The sequence below is a fragment of the Theobroma umbraticum genome, unplaced genomic scaffold (assembly GCF_002168275.2).
Source record: "Theobroma umbraticum cultivar Fairchild unplaced genomic scaffold, ASM216827v3 scaffold_31.0, whole genome shotgun sequence".
In the NCBI taxonomy this organism is placed as follows: domain Eukaryota; kingdom Viridiplantae; phylum Streptophyta; class Magnoliopsida; order Malvales; family Malvaceae; genus Theobroma; species Theobroma umbraticum.
Genome location: NW_018397283.1, coordinates 53278 through 73735, shown reverse-complemented (window position 1 = coordinate 73735; position 20458 = coordinate 53278). Strand labels below are relative to the sequence as shown.

General features: G+C 37.1%; 4 protein-coding genes and 1 non-coding gene across 9 annotated transcripts in view; 3 read left to right on the top strand and 2 right to left on the bottom strand.

Moving 5' to 3' along the window:
- The window catches only part of RUS3 (root UVB sensitive protein (Protein of unknown function, DUF647)), a 5636-nt gene extending 5091 nt beyond the window's left edge, over positions 1-545 (bottom strand). Inside the window, exons 1-2 of one of the 2 annotated variants that reach the window (XR_002446432.2) lie at positions 329-545; positions 177-234 (exon numbers count right to left, since the gene is read on the bottom strand). Coding sequence is in view for 1 of the 2 variants with exons in the window: in XM_021444008.1 (XP_021299683.1) it covers positions 177-234; positions 329-444 (174 nt within the window). In the remaining variant the exon portion in view is untranslated. The remainder of the gene's footprint in view (positions 1-176; positions 235-328) is intronic. The other variant, XM_021444008.1, reaches the window with a different exon arrangement.
- A 761-nt stretch (positions 546-1306) lies between these two features.
- TRNAN-GUU (transfer RNA asparagine (anticodon GUU)) lies at positions 1307-1380 on the bottom strand. The gene has a single exon. It is a non-coding gene; the product is annotated as a tRNA-Asn (tRNA).
- Positions 1381-1474: 94 nt separating this feature from the next.
- On the top strand, positions 1475-13273 carry LOC110428167 (putative inactive purple acid phosphatase 1). Of its 3 annotated transcripts, none has more exons than XM_089785617.1 (13): positions 1475-3180; positions 7208-7393; positions 7566-7657; positions 7810-7876; positions 7990-8112; positions 9051-9143; positions 9380-9509; positions 9902-9983; positions 10361-10493; positions 10916-11121; positions 11218-11343; positions 11752-12061; positions 12246-13273. In XM_089785617.1, the coding sequence occupies exons 1-13, from the start codon at positions 1495-1497 to the stop codon at positions 12549-12551; spliced, it is 3540 nt and encodes a 1179-aa protein (XP_089641743.1). In that variant the 5' UTR covers positions 1475-1494; the 3' UTR covers positions 12552-13273. The 3 variants fall into 3 exon arrangements, with proteins under 3 accessions (XP_089641743.1, XP_021299572.1, XP_021299571.1); XM_021443897.2 differs by lacking the exon at positions 1475-3180 and adding an exon at positions 6321-6580 and having other exon boundaries at positions 12246-13013; XM_021443896.2 differs by lacking the exon at positions 1475-3180 and adding an exon at positions 6660-6963 and having other exon boundaries at positions 12246-13012.
- LOC110428171 (LEAF RUST 10 DISEASE-RESISTANCE LOCUS RECEPTOR-LIKE PROTEIN KINASE-like 1.5) lies at positions 3459-6252 on the top strand. Its single transcript, XM_021443908.2, has 3 exons — positions 3459-5337; positions 5445-5501; positions 5913-6252. Exons 1-3 carry the CDS (start codon positions 4419-4421, stop codon positions 5945-5947), a joined length of 1011 nt encoding a protein of 336 aa, XP_021299583.2. The 5' UTR covers positions 3459-4418; the 3' UTR covers positions 5948-6252.
- Positions 13274-13485: 212 nt separating the features above from the next.
- LOC110428166 (putative inactive purple acid phosphatase 1) lies at positions 13486-20319 on the top strand. 2 transcript variants are annotated; one of them, XM_021443895.2, is made up of 13 exons: positions 13486-13735; positions 14120-14302; positions 14472-14563; positions 14712-14784; positions 14896-15018; positions 15417-15509; positions 15745-15874; positions 16377-16458; positions 17308-17440; positions 17739-17944; positions 18032-18157; positions 18615-18924; positions 19525-20317. In XM_021443895.2, exons 2-13 carry the CDS (start codon positions 14132-14134, stop codon positions 19828-19830), a joined length of 1845 nt encoding a protein of 614 aa, XP_021299570.1. In that variant the 5' UTR covers positions 13486-13735; positions 14120-14131; the 3' UTR covers positions 19831-20317. The 2 variants fall into 2 exon arrangements, with proteins under 2 accessions (XP_021299570.1, XP_021299569.1); XM_021443894.2 differs by lacking the exon at positions 13486-13735 and adding an exon at positions 13767-13997 and having other exon boundaries at positions 19525-20319.
- The last annotated feature ends 139 nt before the right edge of the window (positions 20320-20458 follow it).

The window sequence follows — 20458 nt, the reverse complement described above, 5'->3', positions numbered from 1 at the left end:
TGACTTTAAGACTTCAAACGAAAACAAACAAAAGTAAACTCGTTTTCCTTGTTTGGGTATCCAATAAAGGAAAGAATATGTAAAAGAAAAGAGACCCAACAAACAAAAAATGGATTTTTACATTTGTAATTATATAGCACCAAACGATGGAAACAAGCAGAGAGAAGAAAACTTGCCTCGGGAACAAATGCATCGAGGAATCGTCTCCAGACATGGTTGAAACGATCAGCCGATCTGTTTCCACCAAGTTAAAAGCAAAAAACTTGGTAAGGGAAGAGAAAGAGAGAAAGATGGAGAAATTCAATGGAACGAGTTCAAAGTGAAAGACCTGGTAATGGAGAAAGAAGAGGAGGCAGTGATACTGGCAGTTTTGAAAAGCTTGGTAGAAGAAGATCCGCTCCATTCTTCGATTATCAGTTGCTGCTGTATCTTTGAGTCTTCCATGGCCAACTTCTTGTTATGTTTTGTGTTTTTCCTTATCAAACATAAGTAGTTCAGTTGTATCCTGGGTCAGCTTTTGTCTCCAAACTGATCTACTTCGCTATGTTCCCAGGTCAATTAAACTTGGTTGTTGACCACTTTTTCCTTTTGGAAAAATTATTAAACCCAAAAATTAAAAAAAAAATTCCTTCTAAAAAAATAAAGAAAAATAATCAAAGAAAAATTAGTAAACCCAAAAATTGAAAAAAAAAATTGGAAAAAAATTCTTTTTAGAAAATTAAAGAAAAATAATCAAAGGAAAATTAGTAAACCCAAAAATTGAAAAACAAATTGGAAAAAAATATTTTTAAAAAATTAAAGAAAAATTTCCAAAAAAGGAAAAAATCTTTTTAGAAAAACCAAAAATTACAATTATTTTTAGAAATTAAAATATTTAGTAAACCCAAAAAATTTTGGAAAAAATTCTTTACTAAAAAACAAAAAAATTCCCAAAAATAAAGAAAAATAATCAAAGGAAAATTAGTAAACTAAAAAATTGGAAAAATTATTTTTAAAAAATTAAAGAAAAAAATCCCAAAAAAGAAATTTTTTTTAGAAAAACAAAAAATTAGAATTCTTTTTAGAAATTAAAATATTTAGTAAACCCAAAAATTGAAAAAAAAAATTGGAAAAAAATTCTTTAGTAAAAAAACCAAAATTTAAAAAATATAAAAATAAAAACTACAATATTAAAATTTTTTCAAAGATATAAAAAACAAAAATTGAAAAAAAATTCTTTAGTAAAAAAACCAAAATTTCAAAAATATAAAAATAAAAACTACAATATTAATATTAAAAATTTTTCAAAGATATAAAAAAATATTGACGCTAGAAGGAGGGCTTGAACCTCCGACCTTGTGGTTAACAGCCACACGCTCTAACCAACTGAGCTATTCCAGCTTCTTATCTTATTTAATTACAAAATTAATTATATCAGAAATATATATAAAACGAAAGCGCCGATCCTTCTATCAACAGCAGCAGGGCTCTGCAATCTTTGCTGTTTACAGAGAGATGTGGAGGAAATCACTGTCTTCACTTACCCATAGACCTTTCTCTTCTTCCTCCACAACTGAAATCCCAACTCTTTACTCTTTCCTTCAACCTACTGTTTTTGCCTTAAAGCCAAACCAACAACCAAAACAAGCCCAAGACTCCACCAATTCTCAAACAAAAACCCTAACCCAAGATCAAAAAACCACTCTAGAAACCACCCTTGAGAAATCCCTCCTCACCCAAAACACTGATGAAGCCTGGAAGTCCTTCAAGGCCCTCACCACCAACTCCACTTTTCCCAATAAGCCCCTCACTAACTCCCTCATTACATACCTGTCTTCCTTGAAAGACACCCATAATCTCAAAAGGGCATTTGCCTCTGTGGTTTTTGTCATTGAAAAGAATCCAAAGTTGCTATCTTTTGAAACTGTGACTTCTCTTCTGCTTTCCATGAAAATTGCCAACACTGCTGCCCCTGCTTTTGCTCTTATAAAATGCATGCTCAAAAACAGGTATTTTATGCCTTTTGGCTTGTGGGGTGATATGCTTGTTGATATTAGTAGGAAAAATGGTAGCTTTGTTGCATTCTTAAGCGTTTTCGAGGAATCTTGTAGGATAGCAATTGATGAAAAGCTGGATTATATGAAACCTGATTTGGCTGCTTGTAATGCTGCACTAGAGTGTTGCTGTTATGAACTTAAATCAGTTTCTGATGCTGAAAAAGTTGTGGAAACTATGTCGGTTTTGGGGGTTCGGCCTGATGAATCGAGTTTTGGGTTTCTCTCTTATTTGTATGCATTGAAAGGGCATGAAGAGAAAATAGATGAGTTAAAAAATTTGATGGTTGAGTTTGGTTTTTCGAATAAAAAGATGGTTTATGGTAGTTTGATTGGAGGGTATGTCAAGTCTGGCAAAATAGACTTAGTTTCAGCAACCATTTTGCGTAGTTTGAGAGAAGATAATGGGAAAGATTTGGATTTCAGTGATGAAACTTATTGTGAAGTGGTTAAAGGGTATCTTCAAAATGGGGTTATAAAGAGTTTAGCTTGTTTGATCATGGAAGCTCAAAAGTTGCAGTCTTCCGTGATTGAGGTTGACAAGTCTATTGGATATGGCATCATTAGCGCTTGTATTAATCTTGGGTTAGCAGATAAGGCACACAGCATTCTTGATGAAATGAATGCTCAGGGAGGTTCTGTGGGGCTTGGAGTTTATGTGCCTATCTTAAAGGCTTACTGCAAGGAGCTTAGAACTGCTGAAGCTACTCAATTAGTTATGGATATTAGTAGTTCAGGACTTCAGCTGGATGCAGAAATGTATGATGCACTGATAGAAGCATCCATGGCAAGTCAGGATTTTCAGTCGGCGTTTACATTGTTTAGAGATATGAGAGAGGCAAGAATACCTGATCTGAAAGGGAGTTACCTTACCATAATGACTGGTCTGATGGAGAATCAACGGCCTGAGTTGATGGCCGCATTTTTAGATGAAGTTGTTGAAGACCCTCGCATTGAGGTGAAAACTCATGACTGGAACTCAATTATTCACGCTTTCTGTAAAGCTGGGCGGTTGGAAGATGCTAGGAGGACTTTCAGAAGGATGACTTTCCTGCAGTTTGAGCCGAATGATCAAACATATTTGTCTCTGATTAATGGGTATGTGACTGCAGAGAAATATTTCAGTGTTTTGATGCTATGGAATGAGGTTAAATGGAAAATTTCAGGTGATGGAGAGAAAGGCATCAAGTTTGACCACAACTTAGTTGATGCATTCCTATACGCTCTTGTTAAAGGGGGTTTCTTTGATGCAGTGATGCAAGTTGTGGAGAAGTCTCAAGAGATGAAAATTTTTGTGGATAAGTGGAGGTACAAGCAAGCGTTCATGGAGAAGCATAAGAAGCTTAAAGTGTCAAAGTTGAGGAGAAGGAGCTTCAGGAAAATGGAGGCACTTATTGCTTTCAAGAATTGGGCTGGTCTGAATGCATAAATATCGGCAGTAGTCCTGAGAAATAGAGGAACTTCAAATCTCACAGATTCTTACTTGTCTTGAGGTATCAACACCAAGAACTTTGTGCTACTTTGGGTTCACTTGAAATATGGAGATGTCAAGGAAATTGAAAGCCTCTAGTCTTGTATTTGACTACGTGAATGCATCATTTCATTGGTGATTCCTAGTTGGCCTAGGCCTCTGCTTGTAATAACAGGCCCACTGCAATTCAGGTGGATGTGCTGTGGTTGTTTTGATGGAGAAGAGCTTGAATCTGGTGCAAGTCCAATAGTTGATCTGAGGGGGTTAGTCTGGTTTTCTCGGCTGCTTGGTGCTCGAACTTGAGAGGAAATATTTCCTTGTCTGTTATACATCTATTAAATACCATTAACCATTAGGTGAACTACATATCTATCTTTTAGGATTTAAAAGACCACTTTTTTACCCAATAGTGACAGAGGATTTAGGAACTCTGACTCTGCTTGTAAGCAGTTTGAAACAGTATACATCTTGTAAAATGCAACTAAAATTAAATTTACAAGACATGCTCCATGAATGGAATGACAAATTTTTCTTCCCCGTTCGCATGAATGAATGCTACTATCACATAAGCGACCTTCTTTTCATAAGCTCTTTTCATTTTCTCCGTTTTGTATTTTCTCTTCCCTAGGTCTCTTGTTTCATGTTTTGCAGGCTGGAATACCGAAAGGAACTTTTGACCCTAGAAGCTAAGGTGGTCACAAGGTCAGCAGGATGTTGTAAAATTATGGGTTCAGTGGCATCTGTTTAATCTCCCTCTTCATTCTTAGGTGAAGAGGGTATTTGATATATTCTCACAGTAACTTGGACTATGCTGTGACCAAAATTGTCATAAAGTACATGGTGCTGTATAGCTAGAAGGCACATGCTGTTTAGGCTCTTCTTTTTAGGATGGAAAAGCGGAGCAATGTTGAAATATGATTACTTCCACCGAAAAGAATGCCATTACTCCCTCTCATATCAACTATCAACTGCATCTTAATTCTTTCCCCACCCAGAGCCCTTTAACCATGCCACCTCTCCCAGGTGCATGCCTCTTCATCAACATCCTGTTCTTGCTTCCCCAACTCCACAAAGTGTCTGCTGCCAGCCGTCCTGCTGATCGTTCCATTCCAACCTATGGTACATGTAACGACACTTGTGGTACAATACCGGTTCAGTTTCCCTTTGGTACTGGATTTGGATGTGGACACCCTTACTTTGCTAGATATGTAAAATGCAGCGGTGGTGCTCTACAGTTCTCTACTGGCACTGGCATTTACACTGTTTCTTCCATTGACTACCCAACCAGCTCTATTGTTGTTGCAGACCCTTTCATGTCAACCTGTTCTTCAATGCAGAATTCTGGAAGCTTTAGCTTGGATCGAGCCAGTCCGTTCACTCTAACAGGTGACAATATCTTTGTACTGCTTGGTTGCTCAACCACATCACCTGTGTTTGATCCAAGTGAGGATTTGTGTGATACCGGGTCAGGTTCTCGTGTTTGTAGTGGTTTGTATTCTTGCAAAGGGGTAACTGGAATTGGGTTGCCACAAAATGCACCCACATCCACCTGTTGTGTTTATGATTCACTGATGGGAGTAGGATCAGGTTATTCTTTAGATCTTCCAAAACTCCAGTGCTCATCATACACATCAATATATGAGTTTGGAGATGAAGGGGATCCCATGAAGTGGAAATTTGGAATTTCTTTGCAGTATAATGATTCATACTACACACCTGCATGTAAGGACTGTGAAACCAGTGGAGGTTTGTGTGGCTTTTCTGGGCTGGATGAGTCATTTTCTTGCATTTGCCGGGATGGTGTGAACACTACCACAACTTGCTTTGGACATGGTTAGTTCAAGAGACCTACGAACTCTAATTGCGCATAGGATTTGTTTATAATCCTTTTTCTTTTCATTACTGAATTTATCTGTTTTACATGTTTTTGATATGAATAGGGTATACCTGGAGTGGGGCACAGGAACCCAAAATTCAAACTAAGGCTTTTATTGGCGGTATGTACATGGCACTTCCTTGTCTTTTCACTTTATTTTCATTAACTTTTTACCCCAAAAGTCTTCCCTTTGTAGGACTTTTTGCAGTGGCATATTGCTTTTCAAATCTTTTCTTCTCTTTCTGCCTAAATGCCATTATATGCTTTCCAACATGCATGTTTGCCAACTTCCTCGGCCTCTTCTCCATGTTGATTTTGGTTAAAGCAGGAAATCACTCTTTAATTTAGCTAATTATTGCATGAATATGAGACATACTCTTCCAAAGCAGGCGGTGGACATTATCACATGGTCACTGGCCCATTCTTATGAACCCTTTTCTGTACATTTTCTTGATCCTACTATTCTAAGTCATAAACATTTTTCTATATTGGCTAACCTTTTGGTTTCTCTCTTTCCTCTTCTTCATTGTAGTCATTTTGCTGCTGTGGATTTACCTTCTTGTTTGAAGAAGAAGGTATCATCATCTCAGAAATTTTGATTCAGAAAATGGGTTCGGAAGTGTTCGAGGAGTTGCTGGAAAGGGAAAGCTTCTCTATGAAGTGGAAATTTTACCTTAAATATCTCATCCAAACTAAGGTTTCTCCAAAAATTCATGAAGATTCATTCCATCAATATAACAAATTGTCATTAGAGAGAGAGATTTACAATGGAACTATAGTTGATATTTATCGGATGACAGCTGTAAATCTACAGTTGCTCGTTGGATGTATTATCGGATTGTATTCATATATGCATTGACGTTTGATGGACATCTTACTTGTTTCCTTTGCGTTTTTTGTTGACAATGCCATTTGCTCAAAAGGGTAATTTCCAAATGCCATAATAATTTGAGAGAAACTTTGCATTCAACCAAATCCGCCACTGGATAACTTGTTGGCACGCCTTGTTTCGTTTGATGGGGTGATTTTATTTCGCTGAGCCAACTTTTACAGATGGTTCGTATTCAAGGAGAAAGCAGGTTCCTGTATGAATAGAAATTCACTCTGAAGTTGTTAATGGCAGCAGAAAACATGGGATTTTTCTAGCTTATCCAAATTCCTTACATTTGCCACGCAAGCAGTTATAAGTTGGCCTAGAAAGTAAGTAACCCACGCTTCCCAGTTCCCACTTCCTAATAACTTGCCTGTCGATGATGTCTGGGCAGCAAGTTTAACATTTTATAAGTTTGACTTTTCCCTTTAAAATCTAAGTGTGAGACTCTGAATAATATGAATATGATCCAAAAGGAATCTTCCTTCAGCACATTCCACTACTTCGTTTACAGTCCAAAACTCAGTTGACTAGCCACAACTTTTCCCGACGCTTCAAAATTTCTACTGATCAGTGTTACATTCTCTAGTTCGGTTGCTCATCTTGTTTCTTTTTCCTAGTGCCCATATTGTCATCTTCATTCATACTCCTTTTGGGGTATGCTTAAAAATTTTTTGACTTTTGACTCTCAAGTGTTACGGTATAAATCAAGGTGAACACCTTGCATCTCTAGTATATTCATCTCCTTCAAATTTAGTCTACGTTTTGAACTGAGACTGGTAGCTTAGCTTAAACTGCTTTTCACCTTGCTTTTGGCATTGAGAAACTGTGGTTATCGTATATTTTGCTGGGCTGTTATGTACAAGCATAGGCTTTTATTCTTGGAGTAGTGCTCTGTTGAAGTTGGAAGCTATTCTTTTTTTTTCGGTTAGATGACTTCCTATAAGTGATTTCAGATGTTTGTTGTGGGGATGAGAGGGCTGAGATTGATCTTCTGGACCATTCTTTTGGTTCTTGCAATACTTCAGAACGCAAATTCACATGGAGTCCAACCTCTTTCAAGAATTGATGTTTACAAAGCAACATTTGCTCTTGACAATCGTGCTTATGTCAAAGCCTCTCCTGATGTTCTAGGATTGAATGTAAGCTTAACTAGCAACTCCTTTGTAATTTCTCTTTCTTCATGTTTAGTTCTCCTGGTTCATTAAAGTTCATCCTTTCTGGGTTACATGCTAGTTTTCGAACCCTTCAACTCTGTATTGGGTCATTGAATCAACAGGGTTGGGACTAATGCAAAAATCTTCACCATGTTAGGGTCAAAATACAGAGTGGGTTACAGTGGAGTATAGTTCTCAGAACCCATCAATCGATGACTGGATTGGAGTATTTTCTCCTGCCAATTTCAGGTAGAACATTTCTATTAATATGGTTAAATTCTACTGCTGTGACCTGTAAACTGATTTTGATGTACAAACATTTATGTATTTTGTTTTGTATTAATCAATTGAGCTTAGGAGTACTATTCTGACAGTAAACATGGCTATTTCAAAATTTGCAGTGCTTCAACCTGCCTTGCAGAAAATCCAAGGGTTACTCCACCATTGTTGTGTTCTGCACCTATTAAGGTTCGTGTGGCAGTACTTCTTTGCCATGATATTTTCAAGTTTTGTTCCTTAGCCTGTTTTCTATTATAAATAGAATATAAGTTACAATTAGTATGGTTTCCTTCTTTCAACAGTATCAGTACACGAACTACTCTAGTCCTGAATACAAAGATACAGGAAAAGGGTCCTTGAAGCTTCTGTTGATTAATCAGAGATCAGACTTCTCTTTTGCACTATTTTCAAGTGGTTTGTTGAATGTATGTTCTCAACATTTCTTACCTTGTATTCTGCCTCTCATATCATAACTAGTTTGGCTCACACAATGATCTTCCAGAAAAACAATATCTTTGCTTCATTTTATTACAATTTTTCCCTTGATAGAAAGACAAGTCCACAGAGAAGCCATCATTAAGTAATGATTCTCACAACTGGTTAGGATTATATGAACTTAGGAAGACAAATTCTACTCCAGCTATGCCAGCTACATGTATCTGTCCATTTAGCACTATCTATTTTTGCTCCTTCTGCAGTTGTCTTCTTTACCCCTACATTTATCAATGTCAGAATTCTACATCCTTTCGGCACCTTGATTTTGAATTTTGAGCCAATTTGCTCTTTATACTGGCAATATTTCTTATATCATTTTCCTTCCTTTCCGTCAAACTACTGAAGATGAAATATCCATCAGAAAATGTGTTTGGTTCAAAGTGAATCTGCTGAAATTTGCTGAGTTCAACTTTACCTGTCTCTCAAATTTGTTTGGTGGCTTACCAAGGATATCTATAAGACCATCCTTCCTAATTATCCCACGTGAATGTACAAGCTTATTTGCTTAAATTTGCCAATATGCTTTAATGAAGTTCTCCAAATGTTAGCACTGGAATCAGTTTTGGTAGTTTTTTCTGGTTATGGTTAAGCCATTCTAATTCCCTCACTTAGTTGTTTCTTGTTGCTATATATAGGAGCCTGATTTTGTATTCATCTTCCTATCTTCCAGTTTTAGACCTTGTTCTGTCCGGGGCTTGGAAATTATATTTTTCTTCTTCCTTTCTTTTTCTTTTCTTTTCAAATTTACGCGTTTGTGATTGTCTTTAACATTTATCATATGAAAATTATGATTGTTTTCTGAAATTAATGTTGGTTAATCCTTTCTGCAGTTATTTATTACTGTATTCTTTCTGTTGTGTTATCATAGCCAAAGCTTGTGGCACTGTCAAACACAGTATCTTTCACAAATCCAAATGCCCCAGTTTACCCACGCTTAGCACAAGGAAAAGAATGGAATGAAGTAAGTAAAGTTTCTCCTCTGTAATGAGAGCCTGCATAATGAGGGCATATATGTTCTTCTTGGCTTGTAGGGAAATGAGCAACTTCATGTGTTGTTGCAGTGTTTCCCCTCACATTAGGCTTGTGCAGCACTAGGCTTCCTGGACCTTCTATAGTGTTGCTTGGATGAACTTTCATTGTTATTGTAATTTTGAGCTGACCTTCAGCAGATAATATAATCTTGAACTCGTTGTGCAGATGACAATAACATGGACTAGTGGATATGGGATTGATGAAGCGGAACCATTTGTTCAGTGGGGTCCAAAAGGAGAACATCGACAACATTCCCCAGCTGTTACTCTGACTTTTGAACGTAACAGCATGTGTGGTGCGTAGCTCATTGGATTTAAATTTTACTTCCATGAGATTTATCTCAAAATTTCTAAGAATTTGCAACTTTAGGATGGATATATCTTTGTAATAGAACCCTACACAACCTTCCAAACAGGGTACTGGACAATATATCTTTGTAATAACATAATGTAGTAAATAGGTTACTATACTGCTAGTGAAATTGCTGAGATGGTTAACTCTCTTTAAATTCTATCAATATAGACAATTGGTTGTTCTCCAATATGGTGTTAATCATGCCATCTGGGGTTATCTCAAGCGGCTTTAGGAGTGGAATTTGGTTGGAGATTTAGATTCTGTCCTTACAGTTATTGTTTTTTTTTATTTTTCCTTTACTTATGTTGATGCACCATCTTACTATATATGCAGGTGCACCAGCAAGGACAGTCGGATGGCGAGATCCTGGATATATTCATACCAGCTTTTTAAAAGAGTTGTGGCCAAACAGAGTGTATGTTCTTTACTGAATTCTGATTAAGTCCAGAATTGCTCATCAACTTTCTTTAGACTGAGTATCCTTTGTATATGACCACAACTACAGATTCATATTTTACACATGAAAAACCTGGCAAATAATATTAATACGAGCATAACTACAAATTCTTTTTGTTTTCCTCCCTTTATGTGGTTAATAAATTTATATGGGAGCAATCCAGTAACATTTCCTAGTAAAATTATTAGATTTGACTTGTCAGATTCTTGAGATGACTTAAATTTAGATAGAAATCATAATTTACTGGGCTGAGCTCCTCTATAACAATCTTTTTTCTCAGCTTTCTAAGTTTCTATGCAACTCATATTTAAAATAATTTTCCATTTACCATGTAGGTATACCTACAAACTGGGGCATAGATTGTTCAACAATACATATATTTGGAGTCGAGAATACCAGTTTAAAGCATCTCCATTTCCTGGTCAAAATTCTTTGCAACATGTAGTCATTTTCGGAGATATGGGAAAGGTTTGAATTTGATTTCCAACTTCTATATACGTATAAAGCATGACACTAAATTTCCCTCAGTCTTACTGTAAGCTCTGCTAGCATTTGACTGCAACACTTCGTTCCTGTCATCACTCAATCTGTCTTGCATCTTCTATCTGGACAGTTACACATGAATTGTCATGATGTTTTCACTCTACCATCTATTCTCACCTCTAGGCATACATTCCTGATTCATGAGCAATTATATCACAGCATTCTTTACTCTAGTACTTGGTAAAGTCATTGTTTAAGTATGCGTAAATTACCAGAAAGTGCATTCTTTCCTTTTTGCTTCACAAATTTGATTCCCATGCTTTGCCATTACTCTATATTAGAAGTGGTCCTGTCGTTCAATTACATCCCGACCTGCAGTATCTTGAAGTTAGATCTTTCACCTGCAGGATGAAGCTGATGGCTCCAATGAATACAACAATTTCCAACGTGGCTCTCTAAACACTACTAACCAGTTAATTAAAGATTTGAACAACATTGATATTGTGTTCCACATTGGAGATATATGTTACGCTAATGGATACCTTTCACAGTGGGACCAATTTACTGCACAGATTGAGCCAATTGCATCCGCTGTGCCTTATATGCTTGCAAGGTTCTCTATAATTTACTAGCATCCCCTGCTTGAGTTTATATTTCTCCTCTGATTCTTACCTTATCTGGCACTTGGTGTTGGTTTTTTGTTTCTTAGTGGTAACCATGAGCGTGACTGGCCGGGAACAGGATCCTTTTACGAGAACATGGATTCTGGAGGAGAATGTGGTGTCTTGGCTGAGACAATGTTTTTTGTCCCTGCTGAGAACAGGGCTAAGTTTTGGTATGAGTCTTTCTTATATTGACAGCTTTGAATAAACAGCTTGACACTAATATCACCATTTGCAGCTTGTCACTTCCAACTTTAAAATTAGGTGCATTCTGTTGTTTTCTCCAAATTGTTGAGGACTCATAAAGGATAATCTATGTATAACTTAAACCGAATCAAACCATATTTTAATCTTAATGGCATAGTTTCTGTCACTTACAATTTCGATAAATTCCTTCATGGAATTATTCCCAGCCTACCAATTATTTAAATTGTTAATCTTATATTTGTTGCTATTACTGACTATTCTGCTTTACTTTGACTACATGGAACCACAGTCCCTGCATGATAAGTCCTGCAAAACCATTATCTTGTTCTACATTTTCTACTCTAACTTGCTTGCATTGAATTTCTTGTTGCTAGGTACTCCACTGACTATGGCATGTTCCGGTTCTGCATAGCTGATACAGAACATGATTGGAGAGAGGGGACAGAGCAGTACAAGTTCATTGAGCACTGTCTGGCATCAGTTGATAGACAAAAGCAACCATGGCTGATCTTTCTTGCACATCGGGTACTTGGCTATTCTTCTGGCATTGGTTACGCCATAGAAGGATCATTTGCAGAACCAATGGCAAGGGAGAGCCTTCAAAAACTCTGGCAGAAGTATAAGGTTGACATCAGCATCTATGGCCATGTGCATAATTATGAAAGAACATGTCCCATATACGAGGTACTCCTAAAACTTTCAGTATTGAAGCTTTCTTTGCTGGCTTTTGTCTTTGTGCTAATAAGGTTGATTTTAAACTGACTTGGGGGAAAGATGCAACCATAATTTTCCTCCCCAAATCACTACATTAGCAACCGGTGAACCATTTTTAGCTAACAGTTGAATTGTGAAATCGTCCTTGGTACAGAATAGATGCACTGATTATGAGAAGCATTACTATAAAGGCACACCGAAGGGCACGATACATGTTGTAGCAGGAGGCGGAGGAGCAAGCCTTTCAACATTCACCACCCTCAAGACCAATTGGAGTTTATACAGAGACTATGATTATGGATTTGTAAAACTTACTGCATTTGACCATTCTAACCTGTTATTTGAATACAAGAAGAGCAGTGATGGAAAGGTTTACGACACTTTTAGAATATCCCGGGATTATAGAGACATCTTGGCCTGCACTGTGGATAGTTGCCCTAGCACAACACTCGCATCCTGATTATGTGAGGAAGGGAAAAAAAATCTATTGTTAATCTATTGTCAAAACTGTTAGTTGAATCAATACAAGAAGAGAAGAGCAGTGATGGCAAAGTTTACAACTTCAGAATATCCATGGATTATTACCGAGGCATCTTGGCTTGCACTGAGGATAGTTGCCTGAGTACAATGTTAGCATGCCGATTGTTTGAAGGGAAAATCTTTGTCGACAAATACTTCATGCTTAATAATATTTTAGTTTGTAACATGTGGTTTGGTAACTAGCTTGGTCTATGGAAATAACACATGCAAATGTGACCCCAAAACTACAAACAGACAGGATCAAGTGCATATTTTGCAGCATTGGGTGCCACTAAATCTTGTAATGAAGTGGAAACAAATCGAGCTCTTGTTTTTTTTTCCATCTTTTTTTTCTAATCATTTTGGGATACATACAGTTCCTCTTACAGGTGATGTCTTGTTACATTAAATCCATAAGTTCACTTCTGGAAAACCCTTTTTTGTCTTCTACGGCCAGCCATGCTCTGTTTCAGCTCTTCTTCACTCGTAGCATTAATTCCTGATTGTGAAAATGAATGATTTCTACTGTTGGTGCTGGCGAAGAAGGAAAGAGAGAAGAGGAAGGATTACATTGGCTCAAAAATCTTGCAATGAAACTGACATGAATCTAGTTTCAGGATTCTACAAACACAAAAACACCGCAATGAATCTTTCCATGCTAATGACAGTTTGGAGTTCCTGTCCCTTCCCTTTCAGGATTGAACTTCCAACTTGGGCAACGGTCCTGTCAGGTAAACGGCTTTGAAAAGACCCGTTTGTGGCAACAAAACAGAATCGCCAGAGCCCATTAATACTCATCCCACGTGCCCTGCCTGCCACATCGCGTTTAACGTTAAACGTTAGACTGTTTGACTTGAGTAATGTAATCTTTAAAATTCGAATCTTGCCGGGGACAGAGTCGATGTTTCTTTCTAAAAAGTGTGTGCTACCCCTGCCATGTTCAAACATCATTTACCCTTCCACTTGCTTCCTCTTTTTACTCAGAAATCTCCCGAAGTCCATATTCTTTTAACCCTTCTTTGATTTCTGCTTCTGTACCAATCCATCTTATCCTCTTCTTTGTCCAATCTTTGCTTCTTTTCTGCCTTTTCTTGTCTTCTCTTGCACTTTAAGCGCGCCTTGAAGGTACCCAATTACTTATTTTAATCAAACTTCTAGATGTAGGAACCTGGTTTATCTTTGTTTCAGATTTTAGTTTAGCATAATAATGCAAGACCAGCCCATGACTTATTATTTAATTCATTTGCTGTTGGGTCTGTTTATGTTGTGCCTCCTAAAGGATCTGGTTCGTCATGGTGGATAAGTTTCTTTTGAAAACAGCAAAGCCCTGCTGGTTTTTCTGATGTTTTCTTTTGAAACTGCCTTTTGAGCTCGTTTTCCATTAATGGTAGAGTTGGTTGATTTTCTGGTCAATTATATTTTCATTAAGGGTAGAGTTTTTTTCGTCTTTTTTGCTTTTTGTTTTCAAAGATTTTCATTAGATAACGACCCTTTGGTGATTGGTTTCAGATATTCGGTGGGATGAGGGAATTGAGATTGATATTCTTGCCAATTCTATTAATTTTTGCAACACTTGAAGAGGCAGCTTCACACGGAGATCAGCCTCTTTCGAAGATTGCTGTTCAAAAGGCAACTTTTTCTCTCAATCATCAAGCTTACATAAAAGTCTCTCCTACAGTTCTTGGGTTGAAGGTAAGCTTTTGTAGTTGCCAAGCTATCACATTTTTTTGCAAGGAAAAGATTAGTTCTGTTGGTATTTGATGATACATCTCATCGATTAAGAAAAAGAATGAACACCCAATAGGCATGAAGGATTTTGTGTTGTTATGAAACTGTTTATAAACATTCGTTAGTGTTGCAGGGGCAAAATGCAGATTGGGTGACAGTGGAGTTTAGTTCTCCTAATCCATCTGTTGATGATTGGATTGGGGTGTTTTCTCCTTCCAATTTCAGGTAAAACTTGTAACTTTCTCTCACATTTCCAGGTTGCTGGGATGTGGGATCTCATCATAATCAACTTTCAGAACCTTTTGAATCATGCTTCTATGTGAGTACATGCGATGATCACTCCTAGAAACTAATCTGTTCCAAAATTTTCCAGCGCTTCTTCCTGCCCTGCTCCTGCAGATAATCCGTGGGTATCTCCTCCACTGTTGTGTTCAGCACCTATTAAGGTTCGTCCACCACTGCTTGCCCAGGATTTTGCTTTTTTACTTTGCTGAAATACCTGCTCTTTGTGAACTGGTGAAAGATCTAAATGATGTGTAATCGAACTCCTCTTGCAGTATCAGTATGCAAACTACAGTACTCCCAAGTACAAAGATACCGGAAAAGGATCATTGAAGCTTCAGTTGATTAACCAGAGATCTGACTTCTCTTTGGTGCTATTTTCAGGGGGTTTGTTAAATGTATGCTTGTAATTGTCTTTTCTATATAACATGCATATTCATTTGGAGAACAATTTGTCTCATTATCACGCAGACCAAATTGTAGGGATTTGATGATAACGTAGAGTTGACTGCTAGTGTTCAATAGGTTGTGGAGCTAAATGTAATTGTTGTGATTATTCCCATGTTTCACAAGTAGCAGCTAATGTATATATACATATGCTGCCTGATCATAAGTATACCTGGAAAAAACTTCATTTTGATCAATCTAACTATTCTATGTCATCATCTTTCCTTATTGCAGTATATCCTTTTTCTCATCAATTCTACATGAGAACTAGGACTGCTGGTTGGATTCTAATCTTGATCATCCTATCAGCGGTTTGTTTACATATCTCCATTTTTCTTGATTATAACAGCCAAAGGTCGTGGCAGTGTCAGCTAAAGTTGCTTTCTCAAATCCAAATGCACCAGTTTACCCACGATTAGCTCAAGGAAAAGTATGGAATGAAGTAAGTCCAATTTCTCCATGACTTTCATCCCAATTTCGTAAGTGAAACATAAAAGAACATGAAGGCTCTTTTGCTGAGTTTATCAGATACCAACATAAAATTTTTTTATTTCATTGCATTGCACCCTTCTTTCTTCTATTGACAAGATATTATGAGCAATTCATTAGATATTATAAAGCTTTATGATGCTGTCTTGCATATTACAATTTTAATACAATTGAAAGTTGATACTCAGATGACTGTTACCTGGACCAGTGGATATGGGATCAGTGAAGCTGTACCTTTTGTTGAATGGGGTAGGAAAGGAGGACTGCCAATACATTCACCAGCTGGAACACTTACTTTTGATAGTAACAGCATGTGTGGTGTGTAACTCAATTATCCCTGAACTCTGCTTTAATGTGTTCTTAAAATGAATGTTATGTGTTATCTTGGAAATAGATTCCCCTGCAGCATTTACAAGTAGATATCAAGTTGGTTAAAAGAATTGTGATGTGAAACGATAACACATAAAACATTCCAATACTAAGAAGGAAGAGGAAGAAAAGGATGAATTCAAGAGCTTGGATCCATTTTTAATTGATTTTAATGTTAGTATTAAATCTATGTTTACCAAGTTCTAGCAAGGAGGGCTAGTAAATTGATCGTTCTTTATACTCTAGAATTCGGGAATGTCACAAATGATTGCTTATCTGTTTCTTCTGTGTATCCGTTTAGTTGATAAGGCTTCTTGATGAAATTCTTATACAATAAGCTCAGTTGTGCTAATCTATTTTCTTATTTGCTGAAAATCCCCAAAAACCTTGCCTTAGTTGTTTCTCAAGTCAAAGGCTTATGATTGGTGTTATCATGTATTAATGTGTTCAGGAGAGCCAGCAAGGACAGTAGGATGGCGAGATCCTGGGTTTATACACACCAGTTTTCTGAAGGAGTTGTGGCCCAACACACTGTATGTTACATTTACTTCTGGCTTATAATATAAGATCCTGGCTGTGCTACAATAAAGTTCAAAAATCTTGGTAATGCTTTGTTGTTGGAGGAGGATTTTTGTATATATATATGTATGCATGATAACCTGCAATCTTTTGAGATTCTGCTTGAATCCCATTTCACATATATTTTTTGGGCAAAAACATTTTATCCAATAATCTCAATAGTTCTGCTTTGTCTTTCCTCTTTTTCTTTTGGTGTTCTTGCTAAATCCATTATAAGCTTGGCTATTTAAACTTGGCTAACAAATCAATGTCACTATTTTCTTAAAAAAACATAACTTAAAAGGATAATTGGTGCAAATATGCATGAAAAATATGGCACACTTGCAAGAATTATTTACCAGAACCTGCATATAGTATGAAATATTAGATGCCTGCATTTTAAATGCAATAACTTCCATTGATATACCAGCTTTTTGGTCATCATCCAGTGAAAAGGGAAAAATTATGCATGTATTACCCGTTTCTTGTAGATAAGTTTACTTGACAATATGGAATTTCTACAAGCTGCATTGCTGGAAGAAGCATGAAGATATGAGGATGGTAGGGGAAACAGAGGCTTTTGGGAGGGTGAGGTCGATCGTAGGCTGCTAAGACTGTGAACCTTGTCATTACTGTGCCCTATTGAAAAGTCTGATGATTCTTGTATATAAAACATGGTTCTCTTCAAATGATTACGCCTGATATGTTTAGTTATATTTACTTAATGATTTCTAGAGTAACCTGGATCAGTTTAGAAAAGAGTCAAGAGATGCATAATCAGCTTGTGTTCTACATGTTGCTGAACTAGATTATTGAACTTGCAGGTACACCTACAGGCTTGGACATGTTCTGTCCAATGGTACTTATGTTTGGAGTCAACAATACAGCTTTAGAGCACCTCCTTATCCTGGTCAAAATTCTTTGCAACGTGTCATCATTTTTGGAGACATGGGAAAGGTTTGAACTTTTCTTGGAAACTCTAAGAGCATGTAAAGAAAACTGTTTTTGTCAATTACATGAACCTATGACTTCAATAACATTCATTATGCATGTTCTTGCTCTGATAGTTTTTTGTCCTTGGATATTGATATGCAAGCCTATGTAAGCTTTAGATTCTATGTTTTCATTTTTTTTTTCTTCCTAATAGACTTAGCCTATACTAAGATTCTAGTCAATGGCATAACATTGCAATATTATAAACGAAGAAAAAGAGGAATACTACTCACCAATAAACAATTACCATGATATACTGCAGGATGAAGCTGATGGTTCCAATGAGTACAATGATTTCCAGCATGGTGCTCTTAACACAACAAAGCAGCTTATTAGAGACTTAAATAACATTGATATAGTCTTCCACATTGGAGACATATGTTATGCAAATGGATACCTTTCACAGTGGGACCAGTTTACTGCACAGGTTGAGCCGATTGCATCAACTGTTCCTTACATGATTGCAAGGTCTGCCATAACTCGCCTGGCTGCTTGTTTTGAGCATGTATATATTCTGTTTCATCTTATATGAAAATTGCTGGTTTGTTTACTCAGTGGTAACCATGAGCGTGACTGGCCGGGATCAGGATCCTTCTATGGGAACAAGGATTCTGGGGGAGAATGTGGCGTTTTGGCAGAGACAATGTTTTACGTCCCTGCTGAGAACAGGGCAAAGTTCTGGTACAAGAATTTTGACAACAATATCATATATGTTTAGTTGTCCTCTTTCTTCAGCAATTATGAGCTTATATTTTCTGATATTCACAACTCTGACCTTTGTGAATTATTACAAGTATATGAAACAAATAGCCAGTGAAAATGTCTTCCCTTAATAAGTAATCTTTATTCAACTAAAATAGAGTTCAGATATAATATCTTTACTGCAATTTGTGGTATTGCCTAGAGTCTATCCTATAAATGCAGAGCAGAAGAAAGTTCTAATTCCCTCCTTAAAAACATTTCTGTTTAGATACATCGGGCATTCTAGCTTATGACCTCAGAGAACCAGCCACCAATGGTTCTGTATAGGATCCTTCCTGAAGAATCAAAAGAGAAGCTTCTTAATAATTCTGTTTTGTGTTAAGTTTGAAGATATGCTGGGGAATTGATCTCAAAAATTACTGTTTGATTCTATCAGGTATTCCACTGATTATGGCATGTTCCGGTTCTGTGTAGCTGACACAGAGCATGATTGGAGGGAGGGGACAGAGCAATACCAATTCATCGAGCACTGCCTTGCATCTGTTGATAGACAGAAGCAACCGTGGCTGATCTTCCTTGCACACAGGGTATTGGGTTACTCTTCTGCTACCTTTTATGCTGATACGGGATCTTTTGGGGAACCCATGGGAAGGGAGAGTCTTCAAAAACTTTGGCAGAAGTACAAAGTTGACATTGCCTTCTACGGCCATGCACACCACTATGAAAGGACATGTCCAATTTACCAGGTAAGTCAAGATCTTCATACAGTGATGAAACTGTTATGCATGCATCTTTATCTTTGTTTCCAGAATCATCTTATTTGAAGGAAACATAACATTTAGGCAGCTTCTTCAATCCCCAAGACGTTGTTCACCTCTTTTGATACACTGTTCATTACTAATTCCTGATGAAGTCATTGATCAATGTATGTGAGGCTCTGTCCTTCTACTTCTTGTTACTTGTCAAACACATCTTGCTTTCAGCAAGACACCATCAAGCTGATGCAACTGCACTAACAGCGCCCATCAAACTTTAACTGGCTTTTGATGCTAGTTGCTACTAAGATTCATGCAAAGTCTATCAGGACATGCATCTACACTGAAACAACTGTTGGTCTAGCCGAGATAATTACTTGGTCAGTAACAATGGGAGCATGTAATCAGCCTACTAATTGCTTTTACAGCAGCGGATGCAGTTGTCTTTATCATGTTCTTCTGGAGCATTACTAACCCCAAAAATATATGGTCTTGATAATGTATTTCCAACCTTTAGCATGCAAAAATGTGTAACCTGATTCGATTATCTGCTCTTGGATTACTCACCCTTTGAACTGACAACTGCTGCAGAATATATGCACCGACAAGGAGAAAAACAATTACAGAGGCACCTTGAACGGGACAATTCATGTGGTTGCTGGTGGTGGAGGAGCAGGCCTTGCAGAATTCACCACCCTAAACACCAAATGGAGTTTCTTCAAAGACCTTGATTATGGATTCGTAAAACTCACAGCATTCGACCATTCAAACCTGTTGTTCGAGTATAAGAAGAGCAGTGATGGAAAAGTTTATGATTCTTTCACAATATCCAGGAATTACAGGGACATCTTGGCATGCACGGTAGATAGCTGCCCAAGTATGACCCTTGCCTCGTGATTTTAAATTAAAGAAAGATTTATGTTATTAACAATTTCTGTAATGGAAGTCTTTCATGCTGTAGCCTGTACATTTCCAATCTAGTAAATCAAGCTCGAAATAGATAAGGAGATGAAACATTCTGTTCTCTAAGTTCTAAAATGGGATTGTCTGGCTGCTTTCATAACCATTGATTATGCCGTTGAATGTACAATTGATTCAACTGCAAGCTCATCTATTGAAGTTAGAACCACACTTTTTCCTTTTGTGGCTCTAGTTTGTGGTAGATCCATCTATAAGCCATAATGTAAGTCTGAGAGATTAGATGAAAGGGGGAGACAGGATACTCGGAAGTCCAACTAAGTCTAGGTTCTAACAGTGTATTTGGTTTATGGAATAGAATAGAAAGGAAATGAAATAGTCATTCTGTAGAATAGAATATAAGAGAAATAGGTCCACAAAATAGCTATTCAACCAACCAAAATATGGTTTTACTGTTCACTACGAATAAGGAGAAACAGAAAAAACCATTCCCCCCACCAGAGATGCTGTAAGTCATGTTTGTAGCATCAGATAGCGAGATCGCCTTCTCACTTTAAAGTTCCTAAACAAGTGTCTCGGATTTTAAAGGGTGAAAGATAATTGGTAA

Excerpts from the sequence above, each read along its gene's own strand:
- LOC110428167 (XM_089785617.1), top strand. The coding sequence starts at position 1,495 with ATGTGGAGGAAATCACTGTCTTCACTTACCCATAGACCTTTCTCTTCT. Across the intron at positions 7,877-7,989 it reads TGTGTTCTGCACCTATTAAG|TATCAGTACACGAACTACTC; the intron begins GTTCGTGTGGCA and ends TTCTTTCAACAG. Across the intron at positions 12,062-12,245 it reads GAACATGTCCCATATACGAG|AATAGATGCACTGATTATGA; the intron begins GTACTCCTAAAA and ends TCCTTGGTACAG.
- LOC110428166 (XM_021443894.2), top strand. Across the intron at positions 16,459-17,307 it reads GAGTTGTGGCCCAACACACT|GTACACCTACAGGCTTGGAC; the intron begins GTATGTTACATT and ends TTGAACTTGCAG. Across the intron at positions 18,925-19,524 it reads GGACATGTCCAATTTACCAG|AATATATGCACCGACAAGGA; the intron begins GTAAGTCAAGAT and ends CAACTGCTGCAG.
- LOC110428171 (XM_021443908.2), top strand. The coding sequence starts at position 4,419 with ATGATTACTTCCACCGAAAAGAATGCCATTACTCCCTCTCATATCAAC. Across the intron at positions 5,338-5,444 it reads CACAACTTGCTTTGGACATG|GGTATACCTGGAGTGGGGCA; the intron begins GTTAGTTCAAGA and ends TGATATGAATAG. Across the intron at positions 5,502-5,912 it reads AACTAAGGCTTTTATTGGCG|TCATTTTGCTGCTGTGGATT; the intron begins GTATGTACATGG and ends TCTTCATTGTAG.